General features: G+C 43.6%; 1 protein-coding gene across 4 annotated transcripts in view; it reads right to left on the minus strand.

Annotated features, from left to right (window-relative positions):
* The window catches only part of LOC137421316 (uncharacterized), a 137,119-nt gene that overhangs the window by 105,062 nt on the left and 8,452 nt on the right, over positions 1-23,605 (minus strand). For 3 of the 4 annotated variants that reach the window (XM_068107234.2, XM_068107237.2, XM_068107233.2), the window contains exons 3-10: positions 21,624-21,693; positions 12,921-13,044; positions 12,547-12,752; positions 12,341-12,435; positions 11,999-12,120; positions 7,439-7,580; positions 7,047-7,208; positions 1,975-2,068 (exon numbers count right to left, since the gene is read on the minus strand). In XM_068107234.2, coding sequence (XP_067963335.2) covers positions 1,975-2,068; positions 7,047-7,208; positions 7,439-7,580; positions 11,999-12,120; positions 12,341-12,435; positions 12,547-12,752; positions 12,921-13,044; positions 21,624-21,693 — 1,015 coding nt within the window. The remainder of the gene's footprint in view (positions 1-1,974; positions 2,069-7,046; positions 7,209-7,438; positions 7,581-11,998; positions 12,121-12,340; positions 12,436-12,546; positions 12,753-12,920; positions 13,045-21,623; positions 21,694-23,605) is intronic. The other variant, XM_068107236.2, reaches the window with a different exon arrangement.

The following is a 23,605-nucleotide window of genomic DNA, read 5'->3' on the forward strand; positions in this document are numbered from 1 at the left end:
AATGGTTACTGGCAATTTATCAGATCCACAAATGATGTCATCTACACAATGTATTTACTTCTGACAACATGTGAATAATGTACGTGCGTGCACATTAGTGCAGCAGATAAACACAAAAATTGTGCATTTTATGAGAAAAGCATGACATTTTTTACATAGTTAGTGCATACCATAAGGTTTATTTTCAGATGTGGAGGGAAGTCAGATTTGACCTCTGAGAACCGTGAGGTCAAATCCAAAATGGCCGCCAGTCCACCGAGTCTAATGTTCAAACGCGCTTAATTTTGGAACCAAATAGTGTAGAAAAACATTATAGGTGTCATTTCCAACTAAATTGGGGATGCCCAGAGGTGAATGATGCTTTCAATGAACTCCTAGGCATGCCAAGTGAGGTCAGTGAAGGCTCAATGTTACTGCTGGAGCGATTTGTGGTGCTGATGTACGATAGAACCAGTGAGAGCACGGAAGGGAATGATGCCAGGAAACAGCTCTTCACACAGAAGTGTAGAACTCTAGAGAACATTCTTCCAACCTAGGCAACACTCAAGCAGCACATCAAGCGCACTTGCTACCAGGCCAACTGTTGCAACCAGGCATTGGTCATGGATCCAGAGATGCCAGACCCACCTGACTGGGGCTGGACAAAGGAGACAACTGGGTGGCAGCCTCTTTGGACCACTCTTCCTGAAGCATCAAAATCGTGCCATGAATTGATCGACCATGGCTGCAAGAAAGGGTGCACTGGACGCTGCAAGTGTGCCAAAGCTGCATTCAAGTGCACTGCACTGTGCTTCTGTTCTGGAGACTGTTAGATTTAGATCATTACCAATTTTCATCATTGCACTTGATTTAATGTAAGCTTTGGTGGACAATCTGGACATACTTGGTTAACTACAGTTATTTTTTCAGAGGTTATTGCATCATTCCTTGCAGTGTAAACACTTTTTAAAAAATTCATTTCTGGTCTTTGGGTGTTCTGTACCTATCCCTGTACCTGAAAAAATAAAGTTTTAAAAGTTCAAATGAACTTTTTCCAATAGCAGTTCCAACTGCAGTATCATAAAAATAGATATTTAACGTAATTTGACCTTGACCGTGACCTAAATGCATGTCCTTGAGTTCTGGCGATCTCAAAAGTATCACCAAATAAATGGGCATCCCCAATTTAGTTGGAAATGACACCTATAAGCGCGTTTGAACATTAGACCCGGTGGAATGGCGGCCATTTTGGATTTGACCTCTCACGGTCCTCAGAGGTCAAATCTGAAAATAAAACTTATGGTATATACTAACTATGCTAGAAATTTCATGCTTTTCTCAAAAAATGCACAATTTGTTAAAATATGAGAGCTTATCCGCTGTACTACATGGGAAATACAGTTTGAAATGTGTGATTACATCTCATGTAAAATGTGACTTCAAGAGCTCAAATCCTCTCCCCGCCCCCCCGCCCCCATCATGCACACTACACCGGGGAGTGGGTCACACACACATACAGACACATAAACACACACACATAAACACACACACACACACACACACACACACACACACACACACACACACACACACACACACACACACACACACACACACACACACACACACACACACACACGAGGGGGGGGGGGGGAGCGGGTCGCACACATGGGGGAGTTCACGGGAATTTTTAATATATTCAGCTGGGAATTTTTCATATATCTCGGCATTTTCCCGTCTGTGGTGATACGTGAACAAAGCTTCGCCCCTCTCCCCACATTGTTGACTTTTTATTGTGACTTGACCAAACTTTGTTTGGTGAAAGTTTGGTGAATTGTGACTTTTATTGTTGACCCCATGCAATGATGTCATTGTCCAATCACCATCCGGCTGGTCGGATGGACAAACCTCCAGAATATTTGGGGTGCTACATGAGGAGACACCATGTATGACTTCCTGCTTGCTAACGCATAAACTACACGTGTGCTTACGTACTGAAATCAATGAGCAGCTGTCCATAACCAAGGCGCTGGTACTGCGGTAAAACCATGAGGCAAGACACGTTGTATCGCTGCTGGCAAAGTTTTTCCTGTAACACACAAACACTTCAATGAGTAAAATTTTTAAACAAACATAAATGTCACGTATGATCATTTCACGAGCACTTCTTACAAAATGAATGTTTTGTTTGTTTACAAACAAAGTGCCTTCTAAAAAAATATGCTAAAGTGCACACGACACATGATCTGTAGTCCAATGTCAGGAAACCCATCAATTATTGGGAGAGATGAAACATTGGCTAAAATTGAGGGTAAAAACATTGAGATGTGTACTGAGGTTCACCATTAGGAAGACCATTCCTTCTTGATTAGGAAGAAAACATTTCACACCCCCTAGCCCAAACTAAAGGAACCAAGAGCACAGGGAGTAAACAGCAAGGCCATTAAACAATCTAGAGACAATCCATCAACAATTGTATGATGGGACACAAGGAAGTTGCAGGAACCTACAAGCCAAACAAGATAAGTTTATACACTTGGAGTGGAAATGGAACTTTGGAAAAACTGTGAGTAATCAAGAAGTGGTTTCACTTCACCGACGTGTCAACCTGCATGATGGCAGTTTTCAAATTACGAGCATCGCACCGCACAAAAGGCCTATGCTATGGTTGAGAGCAAGGAGAGAGAGAGAGAGAGAGAGAGAGAGAGAGAGAGAGAGAGAGAGAGCAAGGAGAGAGAGAGAGCAAGGAGAGAGAGAGAGAGAGAGCAAGGAGAGAGAGAGAGAGAGAGAGAGCAAGGAGAGAGAGAGAGAGAGAGCAAGGAGAGAGAGAGAGAGAGAGAGCGCAAGGAGAGAGAGAGAGAGAGCAAGGAGAAAGAGAGAGAGAGCAAGGAGAGAGAGAGAGAGCAAGGAGAGAGAGAGAGAGCAAGGAGAGAGAGAGAGAGAGCAAGGAGAGAGAGAGAGAGAGCAAGGAGAGAGAGAGAGAGAGAGAGAGAGAGAGCGAGAGAGAGAGAGAGCGAGAGAGAGCGAGAGAGAGCGAGAGAGAGCGAGAGAGAGCGAGAGAGAGCGAGAGAGAGCGAGCGAGAGAGAGCGAGAGAGAGCGAGAGAGAGCGAGCGAGAGAGAGCGAGCGAGAGAGAGCGAGAGAGAGCGAGAGAGAGAGAGCGAGAGAGAGCGAGCGAGAGAGAGCGAGCGAGAGAGAGCGAGCGAGAGAGAGCGAGAGAGAGCGAGCGAGAGAGAGAGAGCGAGAGAGAGAGAGCGAGCGAGAGACAGCGAGAGAGAGCGAGCGAGAGAGAGCGAGCGAGAGAGAGCGAGAGAGAGCGAGAGAGAGCGAGAGAGAGCGAGAGAGAGCGAGAGAGAGCGAGCGAGAGCGAGAGAGAGAGAGAGCGAGAGCGAGAGCGAGAGGTTACATACGTAATCATATCTTCTACACGTAATGCAACTATGGTGCATGTGTGTATGCATGCATCATCTACCCATCAGAGGATATAACATAAGAAGATGAAACTTTCAGGGAGGAATGAGGGCACAATGAAGTTTTGCATGTTTCGTTTGAATCAAGTTTTGAAATATTTTTGGTGGGTGCAATTGGAATTATCTGAGTTATACAACCACGATGCACTGCACTATACAAGCCTGGTAATGGCTTAACGGTTAGGGTGCTGGCTTGGGATTCTAGGGTCCTGAGTTCAAATCCCAGTCAGTTGTTGAATTAACATGAGGCAGGGTTGATTCAGTCTGTCATCCTTTCGAGGTCGGCGAAATGAGTACCAGCTTACTGGGATGAACATTTGAATGTCCTGTGTAGGAGTGACGCCCCGACCAGGATTGTGCCTAATATTCAAATAAATAGCACCGCAAAATGGGCGTAACCCCTCAACCCATGCATGGTGGAAACCAATTTCAAGATGGCTGCCGTGGCGGCCATATTGAAAATCGCCGCGTGCCCATGAACATTCCTCTACTCAACCCCAACACACACTGCAAAAATGGATATAATCGGACAAGCCGTTCTGCTTGAAATTGACGGAAACCAATTTCAAGATGGCTGCCGTGGAGGCCATATTGAAAATCGCAGCTCGCCCATTTTCGAAAGGGACCTTCCTCTACTTAACCCCAACACACACTGCAAAAATGGATTTAATCGGACAAGCCGTTCTGCTCGAAATTGACGGAAACCAAAAGTTGACGGACGCCTGGACGACGCCCATGACGACAATACCCCGAAGCCCAATCTGGGCTGAGGGGTGAAAACTGCTGCGGCAGCCATGTGCATCTGAATATGTGGGAATGGGACTGTATTATATGCACACATAAGCAGACATATAGAATAATGTGTGACACGCAGTACATGTTTTTGCTTCATATACCTAACGCGGGTCGTTTTTATTTTCGGGAGCGAGCGAGGCGTCTGTTGTCTACACACCGGCCAAAATAAAGGGATGTGGCCGAATAATGTGTTGCACATTTAGAACAGGATCGCCTGTAGGGTGGGTACTGTGCTACACAACACACAACAACATGCATTTTAAGGCCATTTTCCCTGCCAGAGCGGGGGTTAGCCTTGCGGTCCCCATGACAATCTTCTCCATTTTACCCTATTTTCTGCATCTCTCCTTGTTAACCCCCTTGCCCGCATTTCTTCTTCCACCATCTTTAGCCAAGTCTTTCTCGGTCTTCCCCGTCCTCTACTTCCTTCTACATTCATTTCCATCACTCTTCTCAACCAGTCACTTTCATCTTTCCTCAACATGACCAAACCATCTCAACCTGTTCCTCTTCACAACATCAATCACAGGCTCTATTCCCATCATCTTTCGCAATTCATCATTTGTCTTCCTCTCTCTCAACGATACTCAGCACATCCACCGAACCATTCGCATTTCCACCCTTTCCAGCCTTCGTTGCTGCTCCACGTTCATTACCCATGTCTCGCTCCCATAAATCATAACACTTCTCACACATGCAGCATACACCTTTCCCTTCAGCTTCAACGACACTCCCCTCCTCGTCAGCACGCCACTCAGTTCCCGAAACGTCTTCCAAGCACATCTCACTCCAGCAACCGTTGCCGAGTCTGATCCACCTTCTCCATTCAGCATGTCTCCGAGGCAGCAAAATGTTTTCACACCTTCCAGCTTCATGCCGTCTCCAAGATCCAACTCAACATTTCCTCCATCTGCAGCTCCCTCTGTGCACACCTTACATTTGAATGTAGCTGCCACACTGGTTAATGACCCTGTCAGACCACTACATTTTTGATGAACCCACTCAGCGCACATTGTACATTGAATGGAGTTCACTCCGACACCCTTCCTGCACACAGCACATGGCCACTTCCCAGTTCTTTCCACCTCACCACATGCTTTACCACTTGCCATCAACTTTGTCTTTCCGATATTCACCTTCAGACCTTTTGTCTCCATACATTCCTTCCACTTGTTCATCTTTTCCTTCAGTCCATCCATACTTTCCGCAATTAACACCAGATCATCTGCATACAACAACTCCCGCGGTGAACCCTCCTTTACGTTCTGAGCCAGGACCTCCATCACAGCTACAAATAGTAGTGGACATAGTACTGACCCCTGATGCACTCCCACCTTCACCTCAAACTCACCACTGTTCCCATCCTTCGTCCTTACAGCTGTGCGCGCTCTTTTGTACATTGCCATCACTACTCTGATCAACCATTCCTCCACTTCTAACTTTCTCAATGCCCATGTCAATACTTTGCGTGGAACCTTATCGAATGCTTTCTCCAGATAAACAAACCCAAGAAACAACTTCTTCCTCTTCTCCTGCAACTGCCTCACAATAAAGAGCGCGTCTGTTGTTCCTCTTCCTGGCATAAATCCAAACTGCATTTCGTCGATCTTCACCTTCTTCCTTATCCTCCTCTCCAACACCCTTTCCAATGCCTTCATTCCATGCTCCAGTAACTTTATCGCTCGGTACGAGCCACACTCTAGAGGGTCACCTTTTCCCTTGTATAGAGGGACGAGGGTACTCAGTTCCCAATCCACTGGAATGCGGCCTTCTTTCACCACCAGATTACAGATCTCTGTCATTCTCTTCACACCCCAACTTCCTGCTGCCTTCAACATATCTCCCACAACTCCCGTCGGCCCTCCCGCTTTTCTACTCTTCATTGCTTTTATCGCTTCTGTTATCTTCTGTTATTTTATCGCTATATTTTATCGTACTGTGCTAGTCATGTAATTTGAGAAGTGTGTGTTAATTCAGGTTTCAACGGGTGCAACGTATCTTCAAAGGACTTCAAGTATCCACCTTCGTTTCAGTGAAGGATGTCGATTGATGGACTACGTTGTGAAGTTGTGTTGTTCTCAGTTTTGTTCTAAGGGTGCTTTTCAAGATCGTTACTGAGCCCACCCAGTACAACCTCCAACTGTAGTTCGTTTGTGGTAATGTTCCCAGGGATGGTTTTTTAAATCTCAGTGAGGTTCTTCATCATTCCCGTTGCTCCAATTAATCAGTGGTACATTTTCGGCGCTCTTCAGCTTCCAGGATCCAGGATCTTTTCATTTCATTCTCAAGGTCTTGGTATTTGGTCATTTTCTTGATTTCTGCATTATTTCGACCAAAATCACTTGGAACTAAAACATCAAATAGCAATGCTTTCCTTTTATATCTGAGTACTTTGTCCGGTCACAGTGCTTTGTTTTCTATGTTCACGCTTGATGGGATCATCGGGTCGTATGCGAGCGTCCTTGTTTTCACTGATGTTCTTTTGGTTTATGTTGCCATGAGTTTTCTGGAACCGGGGGGATATTGAAATGGAGGGTGTGTGTGTGTGTGGGTGTTTTAACTTCAATGTAGTCCTAAAACCACCGGATGGAATGAATTGAAAACTGGTGGTTGTACTCGGGGATGCGGCAGCGAGGGGGTGGGGGGGGGGGGGGGAGGTGGAGAAGGACTGGTTATCGGTGGTAAGATAAATCATGCCCATGGGGTATGAGGTGGGGATTGCACCGAAATTCTCTCCGATATAAATGCTTATCACACAGCATCGCTCTCAGTAACAGTGGATATTACAAGTCAGTTATCGTACCTTTGAGAAGTACCCAACCAGGTGCGAGCCTGCAGCATCATGCCGAGTGAGTACATAGAAGAGAAAGGGCTCCACGTCATAATAAAGTGTTTTGTGGTCCAGGAAAAGCTTGGCCAGCAAGCAGAGGTTTTGACAATAGGGTTTACTTTGTTTACCGTCCACCTAACAGAAAGGAAGATTAAAAAACAAGAAAAACAACATGTTTCAGCAAAACAAACAACCCTACAGTTCATGCCACTTGCTTATCCTTCGAACACCACACAAGGGGTAAAGGAGGTGGAAGACGGGAAGGTGTTGGTAAGAGGAAGGAAGGGAAAGGAAAATAAGGGTGAATTGGTCAGAGGCAAAGAGATGGGAGAGATGCAGAAGGTAGGGGCGGACCCAATCCTCACCTGGAATACGGCAAGATTTCCATGCCGATAAAGCTCAGGCCCTGGCGGTAATGGCGGCTGGCAACGCAAAGAATGGCGCGCAAGAGAGGCAGACGATGGAAAGACACACAAACAGCTCTCACAGACGTATAGAGTGTGCAACCTGAAGCGACAAAAGTGGAACAAAGTACAAAGAACACAGCAAAGTAATTTAAATGGTGCACATTTTGATCAATGGAATCAATTAAATAATAGCTTTGTCATTCTTTTACATACATATGCAAATGTTGCAGAATTACTCATCTCCTTACCAACATGCACACGTCTGAATGGTCCTCCACCCTCCAACCTTTACACCTTAATATAAAGTACACATTGGAACATTGTCACCAGCAACAGCCTTCCAGTTAAACTTTGAAAATCCAATCTCACTGCACACTTCAACTCTTCTGTTCCTCATTTCCCTAGTCTCTGAACCACTTTTTAGGGGATGTCATCTCACTCTTCAATCAAACAGTGAACCTTCATCTATCGTCATCCCCAATTATGTCCCGTGACCTTTATTACCTCTATTAACATATCCTCGCCCAACCATCATACTTGCTAGTTTCAGTGTTTGCTCAAATACTCCTTCCCCTATTTTTCTTTCTCCTTCATTCCCTTCATGTTGGTCCATGTTGGTCGACTCCGTCGCGAAGGCACAAAGAAAAAGATACCGGAGCACCACCCACTGTAAACCCACCTAAAGCCAAGAAATTTCATTTTCATCGGATGAAGTTTTGTAGTTGTCGAATTATGACGTCATAATGGAGAAACCTATGACATAATCATTAACATATTTTATTCCCCACGGAGAGTTCTTTACAATGAGCCACGTCTCAATTTTGTCTACGTAGTGCTTTCGGAATAAAGAGATGCAAGGTTTTTCAGTTTTTCCAAGATAGCACCCTTACCACGTGACCTATGAAGTCATAATCATCATTCAAAATTATATAGGAGGAGGTGCACTTATGGTGAAAATTGCCCGTTAATCGGACCAACGGTTGCAGAGAAAATCATATTTATTTTGTGAGGACAAACAGACAAACAAACAAGACAGACAAACTCAAATGCAATATCCTCTCCTCTGACGAGGGTAATGACTACAATGGCACTCTTCGACGTTATGACGTCGAACGATACGCCTCCCCCCACAATATTACATCATTATACATACTTGTACCAAGTTTGATTTAAATCTCTTCAGCTGTTTTCAAGTGTCACCTTTTTTACTTGACATGACATCTGACCTTTGATGCTGAAATCGAATCAGTTCATCTTTTCATAATATATTCCTGTACCAACTTTGGTCAAAATCCCATCACTGGTTCACAAGTTAGCACAGTAACACAATTTTTACCGAACAGGCATCTGACCTTTGACCTCTTGACCCCGTAATGCAATCCATTTATCTATTCATCATTAAACATACTTCTACCAAGTATAACTTGGTTCCCTTAAACCATTCTTAAGTTATCATAGTTACAAAAACCTATTACAGACTCTGACCTTTGACCTATTGACATCAAAATCGAATCAGTTCATTTTTACATCATCATACATGCCTGTACCAGGTTTGACTTGGATCCCTTCAGCTACTTATGTTATCACGGTAATGAAATAATTTTAACTGAACATGACCTCTGACCTTTGACCTTCTAACCCCAAAATCTAATCGGTTCATCTTTATCTCATTATACAGTCATGTGAAAAAGTAAGTATACCCCATGTAAAGTTTTGACTTTTTCAACATATTTCAACATACAGCTATTTGATCTTCATTTCAACAATATTGATAGATAAAGGTGATATAATATAACAAATATCATGAAACATTTACATTTTGTAGTCCATTGTATAATTTAAATAAACATAAATGCAAATTTTGCATGTGGAAAAAGTAAGTACACCCTTGGCTCTAACAGGTGGTATTGCCTCAAGTAGGCGTTTCTTATAACTGTTTTCCAGTCTCTGACATCGACTGGGAGAAATTTTTGCCCACTCCTCCATGCAGAATTCTTTCAGCTGTGCGATGTTTGAGGGGTTTCTGGCATGCACAGCTCGTTTCAAATCCCCCCACAACATCTCGATGGGATTTAGATCCGGGCTTTGACTTGGCCATTCCAGAACCCTCCATTTCTTTCTTTTCAGCCATTCCTTGGTGGATTTACTGGTATGTTTAGGGTCATTGTCATGTTGCAAGGTCCACCTTCGGTTGAGCTTCAACTTTCCGACAGATGGCCTCACATTATCCTCAAGCACCCTCTGGTACAATGAAGAATTCATCGTGGATTCTATGATGGTGAGCTGCCCAGGCCCTGATGCAGCAAAGCTGCCCCAAACCATAATATTTCCACCACCATGCTTTACAGTTGGTATCAGGTTCTTGTGGTCAAATGCTGTCTTTGGTTTTCGCCAAACATGTCTTCTGGTACTGTGGCCAAATAGCTCTACCTTTGACTCATCTGTCCAGAGCACATTGTTCCAGAAGTGCTGGTCTTTGCCGAGGTGTTCATTGGCAAACTTTAGTCTTGCCCTGATGTTCTTTCTGGACAGCAAAGGTTTCCTCCTGGCACACCTCCCATGCAGATCAAATTTGTGCAGCCTCTTTCTAATGGTAGACTCGTGCACTGTGACATCAACAGTGGCAACAGCTACCTGTAGGTCCCGTGATGACATTCTGGGGTTCTTGGAGACTTCTTTCAGCAACTTGCCGTCTGCTCTCGGGCTGAACTTGCTGGGGCGGCCTGGCCTGAACAAGTTGGCAGTTGTTTGGAATCTTCTCCACTTGTAGATGATCTTCCGGACAGTCAAATGATCGATTTCAAATTGTTTGTAGATCTTTTTAAATCCCTTCCCAGACTCGTAGGCATCTATAACCTGCTTTCTGAAGGCCTCAGAGAGCTCTTTTGATGTAGGCATTGTGACGCCGCACACTTCAACAACAAAGAGCAAACCAAACTAAATGTCTGAGGTTTAAATAAGACAGGTTCCTCCAAGATCCTCTCCAACGATGTTCTAATCATTTGCACCTGAGCTGGTGCACCTGATTCTAATTTTAGGTATTTGAAGTAGTGATAAATGTAAGGGTGTACTTACTTTTTCCACATGCAAAATTTGCATTCATGTTTAAATTATACAATGGACTACAAAATGTAAATGTTCTGTGATATTTGTTGTATTATATCACCTTTATCTATCAATATTGTCGAAATGAAGATCAAATAGCTGTATGTTGAAATATGTTGTAAAGTCAAAACTTTACATGGGGTGTACTTACTTTTTCACGCGACTGTACATACCTGCATGAAGTTTTAATTGGATCCCTCCAGCCATTCTCAAGTTATCGCGGTAAATAAAACCTATCACGGAAGGATGCAAAGAAGGACGGACAGACAGACGGATGGACAACCTGAAAGTCAATCGGATGAAAATTGATGGTTTTTCAAGTGAAGCTTGATGATTTTGGAAGTTTGACCTTGAGTTGACCTTTGACCCTTTGACCTCAACAAGTTGGTTTACCAATTTAGTGATTCAATATACAAATGCTGTTCAAATTTCAAGTCAATCAGATGAAAAATGGCGATTTTAGAAATCTGACCTCCAGATGGATGACCTTTGACCTCAAAATCAATAGGCTTCTCAATTGTGACGACCTCTACAACTTGGTGAAGTTTCATGACGATCGATTTAGAATTGTGACCTGTAGGAGAGTGACAAACAGACAGACAAACAGACAGACAGACAGAAAAATCACTCACAGAGCGACACTTGGCAAAACAGAACCAAGTAGAATGGCACTCAGTCGAGCATTCTTTTGACCTCAAAAATAATTAGTGATTGAATTTAGTGACCTGATAAGCAAATCTTCTTCAGATTTTAAGTTAATCGCATGAAAATTGACAATTTTAGAAATTTGGCCTATGTTGACCTTTTGGCCTATGTTGACCTCAAAAATAGTTGGTGGTTGGTTTCAGTAAGGTGCTATTCAGTAAGGTAAGTAAGGTGCTTTTCAGTAAGGTGTTGATCCTATTCAGATTTCAAGTCAATCGGTTTGAAAATTGTGGATTTTAGAAATTTGAAAAAAGTGGTTGACCTATGTTGACCTTTTGACCTAAAAAATATATAGGATTTTGTCAGACCACAAACTAACATTTGGAAAAGTTTCGTGAAGATCAGCTCAAAATTGTAACCTGTCGGCAAGTATAAGTGAGCGGACAGACAAACACACAAACAGGAGTGATCAACATGCTTGTCAAATTTTTTTTTTTTTTTTACCAAGTAACAAACGCAACCGACCAATATACTTGAAAAATCTTCGATTTTGCAAGTAATAAGAACCAAAAACCACAAAAACGGAATGAAGGACCTTTCAAAAACATATTTTACAGGATTACAGCAACTCTTCATATTCAAACATGAGGTCTTAGCAAATGGAATGCTTGTACAAATGAGCGAATGCAGAAGAGAAGCATTTATGGAGGGTTCTAAAACATGGCGTGTGAAGCAAGTCACTTATCGAGGGGAATGCAAATAAAGCACCTGGCTAGATGGGCCGGGTATGGGGAGCTGTACCAGGTGTCCACCGCATACGTCCCACAGACAATGATTGCCGGATGTCGAGCGCATGGCTCTCCCGGACACCCACATTCTGCACAGACTCGCTGAAAGCAAGATATGCATTAAATGGGTGCATCTTGTTGCATGCAACACAACTTCTCAGAAGGTCTCCCATCCAAGCAATAACTAGGCTCTAATCTGAGATTTGAGGGCATAGGGCATGGGCTGCGTTTAAATTGACAAGTTAAAGGAAAAAGAAAAAGAAAGAAAAAAGAAAAAAAAAGCAATTCACATACAGAAAGCATTTTATAAACATTTTTGTACCTCCTCTGCTATTGCATGAGCCTCGGTGAAGAGTTCCAAATCTTCGTTAGAGATTGGGGGGAGAGAGAGACGTGCTGAGAAGGAAATCATACAGTCTGCAATACACAGCGAGAACGAGAATGAAAGAATGAGAGAGATGAAGGAGATAAAGGACAACCAACATTCTTTATCAGTCATTGCATTCATTATACGCTCATCTTCCTCACCCTCTCCATCTCCTCTGCCCATTCCAACAAGTCCTCCACCCCTCCCACGTCTCTTTCCTCCTCTCCGCCTCCCACCCTCCCCTGCTCTTCCACGTCCACCCTCACCCGATCTCTCTCTCTCCCTTTCACTCTCTCGAACCCGTCGGCCGAGTGAAGGAGTGAAAAACCTTGACAAACCATCAATCAGACCTTTAGGTTGCCACAATCTACGGGGATAAGAAAAGTCAGGTTGTGGTGGTGGTTATTGCAAAAATATTTTACAAACTTTAATCTTCACATGTGCAGGACATCATCCACACATCTGGACATCAGGCAGCAAAATATGAAAATAACGTGGGTGAGGAGCTAAGATTCACACAGGAATATCCTCTCACCCTACTCCCTTAGCTGGACGACCACGGCCATGGGATTTAAATCTTCGACGGCAAAGGGGGCCCGGAACCTTCAACTCCGGTCCTTCACCCCCTTGCCCAGAACATACAGAGCAATACCAGGGAACTGGAAATAGAAAGAGCACGTAGAAAAAGACAAACAGTCGTTAAGCATAGGGAAAGAGGGGGGGGGGGGGGGGGTGTAATGAGGATCAGAAGGGGTGTGTGTGCACAACTCTCTACATTCAGAGAAAACATCCTATCATCACAGTCATCATCCTCAAAATAATCACACACCCCCCCCCCCCCCCCCCTTCACCATCTCCCCCTACTCCTCCTCCTTCGCCTCCTCTCCCTTCCCTCCCTCCCCCTCGTGAAGGCAATTTTAGCATCTAAACACAAGGCCTTTGTCAGTCCCCGAAGATGGATGCTCTGTGACCAAAACATTGCACTTTCTGATCCTCAGTCTTGCTTAAACAAAACTTTGAGCTGGATTGGATTTTTTGTGCATTCCGACCTATGATTCTGACATTCTTCTTTGCAAGCATGGATCATCTCCACTAAAAATTATTCTCTGAAAAGAACTCCAAATGCACACTGTACTTTATACAATATTAGCCTGAACCTTTGCCACAATATACTAAGCTCTTTGAGACCTGGAATTGTAACAGAATTGTCATCTTATCACCAATTTCAATGTCAATACGTGAGAAAAAAAAAGAAGTAGATATCAGGGAATCCATGTGAAATGGACTCACCTCCACCTGACTCGGTAAAGTAGTTTATACCTTTCAGAAAAAAAAAACAGATTTTTTTTTTTGCCCCAAATCTTGGTAGTTTGGAAGTTGTGGTTCCATATTTTGGAGGCACTAAGCGTGCATACCCTTCACTTCGCCGACGGGTTTAATCAAAAGACAGAGTGCTGTACTTCCAAGGTATTGCATGTCGATGTGTGAATCTTGACGAGGATGTAAAATAAAGGATTTGTTTCCAGCACCTAGTTGTTGTTGCTGATGTTGTAGTGGTTGTTTGTGTGCTCATTCCGTGCAATTTTATATATTTTTCTTTTGCTTTGACAAATATTACTCGACAATTATACAAGGTGTCCCAAAAGTCTGGAACCATAGGGTAAAATAAGTGATTCATGATTTTTTCGTTTAAGAATTATTTTTTCGTTTCTTGCAGGTTCCATGATGTCATTGAGTAAGGAACATCATGGGCACCTGCAAGAAACGAAAAAATCATGGAAAAAAATCATTCTTAAATGAAAAAATCATGAATCACTTATTTTGCCCTATGGTTCCAGACTTGTGGGGACACCCTGTATAATTTTGTGTGCTCCTGTGTCCTAAGCTCGAAAGGGTTCCTGTTGACGTATAAAAATAAAAGGTTACCACAGCAACTGCTGCATTAAGCTCTCATTCCCTCTTATTATTTAATCCAAGAAAGAGGGCTGAACATCTTAAAACAGGCATCTTTATGATTAAATGGACACAAAGTTTTGTTCCAAGTAAATCGATTAGCTCTCAAACAATATCGTTTTTATTATTCTATGACAGCATGAACCATTGAGAATGAGGTGTCACACAAGGACGGACGTTTCTCCTATTTTAGTCATAGATTTTACAGCAACTGTATTATTAAAACAATACAATGTATCCTCACAATCATCGCTGTGCTGCTTCATAACTTTGCGTAGAACACAAAAAATAAGGCTTTGTTTTCTGATGGAAGAGGGAGAAGGTTACCCAGTTAACTAGAAAGAGCAATCAGAGATTTCAGACCCTCTCCAGGACGTGTTTTCAGTGGTTTTTAAGGCTTTTGCTGAAACAAATATGGCCGCGGAACCATGGGACCGACGACGTCATCATTTTTTCTCCACCAATTTATCCCAAGATGATGCTTAAGAAATTTCATCTTGATCGGATGAAGTTTTGGACTTGTCGAATTATGACGTCATAATGGTGGCACCTATGACATTATTAACATATTTTATTCCACATGGAGTGTTCTTTACAATGAGCCATGTCTCAATTTTTTCTATGCAGCACTTTCAGAGATATAGAGGTGCAACGTTTTTCGGTTTTTGCACCTATGACATACCACGTGACATCTGTGATGGTGCCCATACCACGTGACCTATGACATCATAATTATCATTAAAACCATCGGTCTTTTCGAAGCTGCTCCATGCGCTCACGCTCTCGAAGCTAAGTGATCTATCACAATCGTGTTTTTGTCGAGACTGTATCTATCTTTCAGTGCGTGTACCTATAGCGTATGTTTTGGAAAATTTTCGGTGCTAATTTTTCATACATGTATACACAATCGTCGGTTAATGGTATCGAGTATTCTGCGGCCTAGTACTCGTAGGCTTAGACTACCGTACCGTCTCCGACCTTGTGGTTTCGCTTTTCTCTCAGCGATTCGTCGAATGCGCTGAAATTATTTTCGTTCTCTGTTTCATACCAGTCGTTCACCCCGTACCTCCTTGTTTAATATCTGTACTCACAAAAAAAAAAAAAAACCCCCAAAAAAATATTTCCTTCCCAGGTCTTATTCGTTTATTTGTTGTTCTTTTTGTTCGTTCGTTCTTCGTTCGCGATCACGCGGTTAGAAATGTATAATCTCTCCCCTGAACAACTATTTTCTCTCATATATTATAACACCCTTTTCTTCTTTTCCTACAAAAGGATGCTTTCGTCTTGCTCACCAAATCTATTCATTCCAAAAAATATATATAATACCATCTCTTACAGTTCCTCCTTTCTACATTCCCTAAACTATCCAGAACTCCACCCCTCCTCCAGTGTCCTCAAACGTATTTTTGACTCGAAGGTCTCAAACTCATTTTGCAAAAAATGTTCGCTTCCCATGAATCGTACACTTTTCAAAATCCAATCTCACCCCTCCCCTCCAAATCCTCCCCATCACCCATCCCTTTCAAATCTCCCCCCTTGCCCCTTCCCTCCCCTCCCTCCTAAACTCCCCCCACACCCCTCCCCTCCGAGACTCTCCCTCGCTCCTCCCCTCCTAGACTCCCCTCTCACCCCTCCTCCTCAAAGCATCCTCCCTGCTTCTTCCCCCTTCCAACTTTCACCTTCATCTCCCCAAACCTTCTGCCTCGCTCTTCCCCCTCCTCAAATAACACCTCACTGTGCCTCACCCAATCTCCATCAAACCTTTTGTCCGCCCCATTCTTCCCTTTCTCCAAGCTATTCTGAAATCTCTGAAATCTCTGACACACCTTCAACAGCTCTCCCTACCTCTTCCTCCTCTTCCACATCTTACCCTACCCCTCCCCCCCCCTGTTCTGGACCCGATGCTCTCCCTTCCTCTTCATTAACGGTATGGACCTCAAACATCCGGGGCCTTCGCTCAAACTTGACTGACCTCTCCATACAGGTTGCTTCTGACAAACCAGATGTGATCTGCTTAACATAAACTTTGCTCCTTCATGATGTCTCTGATGCCTTGGTATCTCTCCCAGGTTACTCCCTCCTCCGGTATGATAGACCTGAGCCTCGTCCTGGAGGTGGGGTTGCTATCTTTATAAAAAACTCTTCCTCACTCGCCCTCCACTGCCCTCTCTCCACCTCACCCCCAGGAATACCTTTGGCTACGACTTCCCCTTCGCTCCCACCTTTTGTTCATATGTGTGTTGTACCGTCCACCAAACAGCGATGACTCCATCTACATCTCACTGTCTGATAATATGGACCAACTTCTATCTACCCATCCCAACTCTCTCTTCCTCATATGTGGTGATTTCAATTGTCACCATGCCAGTTGGCTGGGTGTGGGTACCTCTCTCACCAGCCATGGCTCTTCAGCAAAGGACTTCTGCGACTCACTGGGACTGACACAATCTGTCAATTTCCCGACCCGGATCTCAGTCAACGGAGCATCTTCTCTTCTGGATTTGGTTATGACAAACTTCCCTGAAAATGTCTGCTGCTCTTCTTCTGCTCCAATCGGCTCATCTGATCATGTGCTTGTCAAAGTGGACATCTCTCTGACCATTCTCAGAGAGCCTCCTCAGTGCCGACGAGTCTGGTATTTCACTCAGGCCAACTGGCACGGTCTTCAAGCAGCCATCAATCATCTGGACTGGTCTCCCATCTCTACCGCCTCTGACATCAACTCATCCTGGGAATTCTTTCAAAGTAAATTGCTCTCTCTCATGCACAGATTTATACCATCTCGTCTTCAGTTGTCATACCCTTCCTCCCATCCATGGTACACGGAATCTTGTGGTGAGGCTGTTGCCCTGAAACAACTTGCTTTCGTCTCCTGGAAAGCAAATCCAACGGAAGGAAATCTCATTTCCTTTCACAAAGCCCGAAACAGGTGTGTGTCCACCCTCAGGAGAGCCAGGAAACAATATCTCACCATTCTCAAGACAGAACTCTCTTATCTGTCTCCCTCTTCCAAATCCTGGTGGCGTCTGGTCAAATCTGTTTCTGGTGTTTGTTCCCCCTCCATCCCCTCCCTCACCTCAAACGGCTTAACGGCTGACTCCGCACGTGAAAAAGCTGAATGCCTCAACTCTGTGTTTGCCTCTAAATCTTGTGTCCCAAACCCATCCCTCTCTGTACCCACCGTACCCAGTCGTACCCAGCTGCTCCTGGACTCTGTGTCCTTTCCTCCTGATAAGGTAGAAAAGTTTCTGTCAACCCTCGACTCTGATTCTGCAACTGGTCCTGACGGCATCAGCCCACGGGTCCTAAAATCATGTTCTTCTGCTCTTTCACTCCCTCTTTCTGTTCTCTTCACCCTCTCTTTTGCTCAAGGTCATCTGCCATCTGCTTGGAAATCAGCCAACATCACCGGTTTGCACAAAAAAGGTGCAAAAACAGATCCCAGCAACTACAGACCAATCAGCCTTCTCCCAATTATCAGCAAAGTCATGGAATCCATCATTGCTTCAGATATTAAATCTTTCCTCTTCTCCAATGGCTTGATCTCTGATCATCAATTTGGTTTCAGACCTGGTCACTCTACTCTGGACATGCTGCTTCTGCTTTCTCAACAATGGATGGAGGTCCTCAACGCCAAACAGGAAATTAGAGCTGTCTCCCTTGACATTTCACGTGCCTTCGATACGGTCTGGCACCCTGCTCTGCTCACCAAACTCTCCTCCTTTGGTATCCATGGAAATCTCCACGCATGGCTGGCAGACTTCCTCTCTGGTCGTAGTCAACGTGTGGCCCTGAATGGGTTTCTCTCATCTCCTCTTCCTGTTCAGGCTGGAGTTCCCCAAGGTAGTGTTCTGGGCCCTGTGCTTTTTCTGGTCTTCATCAATGATCTCTCTGACTCTCTTGAAAATCCTCTCTATCTCTTTGCTGACGACTCTACTCTCTGTCGCTCCATTCCTCATCCCTCAGATCGGCAGTCTGCAGCCTCCTCACTCTCTGCAGACCTGGACAAAATCACAGACTGGTCAAACAAGTGGAACACGTCTTTCAATCCTGACAAATCTCACACTCTTACAATGTCTCTCCGAAAGGACTGACTGGACAACCCTCCCATCTACTTTCTCAACAATCCTCTCCAAGAAGTTCTGTCGCTCAAGCTTTTGGGTCTCACTATCTGCCATGATCTTTCTTGGGAAAACCACATTTCCAAGCTGGCCTCCAAAGCCAGTTGCCGACTGGGCATCCTCCGTCGTGCGAAGTCCTTCCTTGGCACACCTGAGCTCCTCACCACATACAAGGCTTTCATCCGCAGCTCAATGGAATACTGTTCCCCCCTCTGGGCTGGTGCTCCTGCCTCACACCTTGCTCGGCTTCACGCTGTTGAGGCCAAAGCTTTCAGAATCATTGGAATCTCCTGCGATGTAGTCAACACCGAGGGCCTTTCACTCACTCACCGCAGGCAGGTTGGTGGTCTTTCTGTCTTCTACCGACTCCTCTCCGGCCTTGCTCCCCCAGCTCTCTCTGTGCTGTCCCCCCAATATTCCTTCAGGTCGCACAAGATCTGCCTGCAACCCTCTTATGGTTAAACTGCCAAAGTCTAGGCTCTCTGCTCACCTTCACTCTTTCATTCCCCTTTTCTCCCGCCTCTGGAACAAACTCCCCCACTCCCTTCAATCCCACTCCTCCCTCCAGGTCTTTAAAACAGCTGTTCACCACCATCTCTTTTCTTCCCCCATCGAAAACCTTGATCTTTTCTACACCCGGTAATTCACCCCAGAGTCCTTGCAGTGTTCATATGTTTTATTCCTCTCCCACCTCCCCCCAAGTCCTCCTGATGTCCCTGCTCTCAAATGTTGTGTTTGTGTCCTTCCCCCTCTTCCCCCTCTCTTTTGTGTCCTTCCCCCTCTCTCCCCATCTTGTCTGCCGCTCCTTGTTTTTTGTGTTTTGTGTGTCGGTTTGTCTTTTTATGTGATTAATGTTAGTTCTTTCACGAGCCTCGATCTTGTATACAAAAAAAAAAAAAAAAAAAAAAATTATACAGGTGGAGTGGCTCCTATGGTTTAAATTTGCTGTCAATCGGACCAACGGTTGCAGAGAAAGTCATATTTATTCTGTGCAGACAAACAGACAGACAAACAAGCAAACTGACTCATGCAATACCCTCTCCTCAGGCGAGGGTAATAACGAATAGAATCCAAACACCTGAGAACATTGCTGGTTCTTGAGCTTGTGATACTCAAGATTAGAAAAGATTGATAAATGGAGTCGGGGAGCGGCTGCAGGTGCAGATTTTGGTTGAGTAGCAAATATTCAGATGCAAGACAAGGATCTATTACCTATCCCATTTACGTATACAAAACTAGAACGGCACTCAGTAGAGAGAATACCTCCACCTGATTGGCCATATCACTCAATGGTGAAGAATCACTTAAAAAATTCTACTTGCTGGATCCGGATCCGGATCTTCACCATAATCGAATCAAATCGTCCTTGTCACACACACAATCGGTCCACCAGGTTTCGGGCCAAATCTGTCCACAACTTTTTGAGATATCCTGTTACGTATCGTTTTTGTCCCTGTCTACCAATGGTGAAGAATCACTTGAAAAATTAAATAATTCTCATATCCGAATCCATATTCAGATCTTCACCAAAATCTAATCGAATCGTCCTTGTAACACACACAACCGGTCCACCAAGTTTCGTCCAAATCCGTCCACAACTTTTTGAGATATCCTGCTATGTATCGTTTTTGGCCACATCTCCAAATGGTGAAGAATCACTTGAAAAATTAAATAATTCTCATATCCGAATCCATATTCAGATCTTCACCAAAATCTAATCGAATCGTCCTTGTAACACACACAACCGGTCCACCAGGTTTCGTCCAAAGCCGTCCACAACTTTTTGAGATATCCTGCTATGTATCGTTTTTGACCCTATCTCCAATGGTGAGGAATCACTTTTTAAATTTCCAGTAGCTGGATCCGAATCCGGATCTTCACCAAAATCTAATCATTTTGTCCTCGTCACAAATACGCTATATCTCTGCCAAATTCCGTCCGAATCCGTCCACAACTTTTTTAGATATTTTGAGACAGACAAACAGACAGGAATGAAAACATAACCTCCATCCACCTTTGGTGGCAGAGGTAATAAAGACCTCTTTGCTTATTCGGGTTCCTTCTGATGACTAATGTAGTACTTGGTTTTCTGTTTCATTTAAATGCATTTTGCTTGAATGGCATTGAAATCCTAACCACACATCATGATATCCGTTAGAATTTGTGACATCCTCAAATTTATCGAGCAGCTAAGCAATACTCATGAAAAGATCTCAAAATAGTTTTGTTCCCGACGACGTCCATTGTATACTTTTCCTGTCTGTACATCTCTCATGTTTTCTGTCTGTTCATTCCTTGCCAAATTCTTCCTTCTTCATCTACTAGTTCCTTTCTGTCATCAACATATTGGTCTCTCACCCCTCTGCTGTTGGTTCTTTGACAATAATATGTAAATTGCCAGACAATGGCTCACAGAGAACACTGGACATTAATAAATATCCCAATGATAAAACAGAGCCTGGTGTTGGCTTAGCGGTTAGGGTGCCAGCTTGGGATCCTTCCTGGGTTTGAATCCCGGTTATCGATTAATTAGCGCCAGGGGGATTGACTCAGCCTGTCATCCTTCCGAGGTCGGCAAATTGAGTACCAGTTCACTGGTAATTCCATGTGTGTCGCAAGAGGTGACTAACAGGGTTGGTGGCAGGAAGGGCATCCGGCCGTAAAACATAGTTTCAAAAAGGGGACCACGGTGCCCAAAAAAAGGCCAACCCCCAGACAGGGATGAAAACAACCTCCATCCACCTTTGGTGGCTGAGGTAATAAAGAACTCTGCTTATTCGGGTTCCTTCTGATGGCTCCAATGTAGACGACTCCGCACTGCGGGGAAAAATGGCCTCTAAAGGTGGTTCCCTTCTTTCCTTCCAATGATAAAACAGTGAATGCAAATAGCACCTCCACACTCAAATGATTGGGTAAGTTTGAAGGATTTAAGACTTGGGTACATGCAGTCCATAATAAATACGTAAGCTTGTGGAAAACAAATAATAAAGTAGCATGGTCATGCTCCAAAAGACCGTTATGGACATGCATATATTCATTGAAAATCCAACAAATTATACAATCTCTTCTACCGCTCCGATTGTAAAAATCATTGCTGCAATTGTCAGTCTACCACGAGCCTACACTTGCGCATCTCGAACGTCGAACGAGCTGACTGGGCTGACCTTGGTGAGAGGACGAATGGAAGGGGGCACGAAAGACTCCATCACAATTTGCACAGCGCACGAGAGAGTCCTATAGAAATGGGAAAGTCGTGGCATCACACTGCATGTTACAACTAGAGAAATACACAGCAAGTAGAACAAAATAAAACTAGTTACAACGGTCACCCTTATCATTCAAATCATTGACGAATAAAAGCAGCAAAGTTAAATTCAGTGTCATTGGTCCAAATTTTCTCCAACCCTGATGCTTGTATGTCCACATGGAAGACTAAAGAGACCTAAACCTATGCATGTCCTGAGCAGCCATGGAAAATAGTGGAGGAAATGCAAGAGGGCTTCACTCAACCCACCAACAAAGCCGCTTGAACATTCAACAGATACGATGTTAAAAATAAATAAAAGAACACAAGGGAGCTTGGGACATTTAGGATGATGCAAGATACAATGAGGATAAATTTGGACCAATATTCAAAATGGGTAAATTTCCAAATTCATACTCCACAACTCAAATTCAAGTACCACTGTTCACTAACTCGATCCCCACCTCACACCTCCACCCATTTTAAACGTTCATCAAATACGAATTACCATCAAAATTCAAGTGGACTAAAAATTCAATAATTAATAATTAATTAATAATTAATTAATAATAATAAAATAATTAATAATAATATAATTCAAGTGGACTAATAAACCAAGTGGACTACAAATGTGTTTCGTAATACAGAATACAAGTACCAAGTCCTACAAGTGATGTACAAATAAACACGACTTTTAAAACACAAAGGCAGTAAATAAATTTCAGGCCTTTCGTGGATTTATATTTATGTAACCAGTCTTTAACCGGGCAACTTAAATGCGGGCAAGGAGGTTAACAAGGAGAGATGCAGAAAATAGGGCAAAATGGAGAAGATTGTCATGGGGACCGCAAGGCTAACCCCCGCTCTAGCAGGGAAAATGGCCTTAAAATGCATGTTGTGTTGTTGTTGTTGTAACCAGTCTTTAACCAAGGCACGTCACTGAAAGGTCCACAGCCACGGAATCTCACTCAAAATGCATTTGATGTCATCTAAATGAGTCTTTTTATGGTGAATTCAAATATGGCATTGATTTTTTGTTATATTCACTCTGAAACATTAAAAATGAAAGAAAACCGAACCACTTGGGAACGCCCCTAAAAATTCTGCCCCATACCTCAAAGCCGATGACGTAATCCATGTGACGTCACCTCCAGAACGCAGCTCGCTCGCAAGCACGCTCCACGTGCATTTGCTTGATACAAATCAAACACTTGTTTTAACTCCAATTTACATTCTGTTTCCACTTTTAGCGAGAAGTAGGGGTCTGTGCAACCATTCATAAACTTTATTTGGTGCAAATCGGATAATTTCTAGCCAAGTTACCTCAGACCGTGAGTTGTTAATTATATAATTCACACAGTTGAATACGTGCAGGCCGCTCCACGGAGCGACCTTGCGGGCTTATCAACGAGGCGAGGCGTGATACACGTGTCTCAGCATACCACAGATCAAGCAAATCAAAAGTAGAGTACGTACAAATTACACGGAACGGATCACGGGCCGAAGCATAGCGAATCGAGATGGCATGGACTTCGTTCTGGAGGTGATGTCATACGTCATGTGATCTGGTAGCAGTGAAATTCGGGTTTTATTTAGGGCGGGGCTTAGCAGGGTGTAAGAGCGCTAAAAAGGAAAGGAAAAAAATTATACCAAATTTTTTTAGCTATTACTTATTACAAGAAATCGATTTCTATTTTTAAAAAACTGATACTCATACAAATAAGTCAAAAACGTTCTGCATTTCTGTGCACCTTGAACTGCATCCAACACACTAGCGCCTAACATTTGCCATCGGCTTAATGCAACTTTTAAGAGGAGCTGGAATTTAAAACACTCGATACTTATTTCATCAAATGTAATATTGAGTTATAAAACATACATCAAGGAGGGTGTGCATTGCTC

Source organism: Myxine glutinosa, chromosome 2 (genome assembly GCF_964187855.1).
Source record: "Myxine glutinosa chromosome 2, kmMyxGlut1.1, whole genome shotgun sequence".
Classification (NCBI taxonomy): Eukaryota; Metazoa; Chordata; class Myxini; order Myxiniformes; family Myxinidae; genus Myxine; species Myxine glutinosa.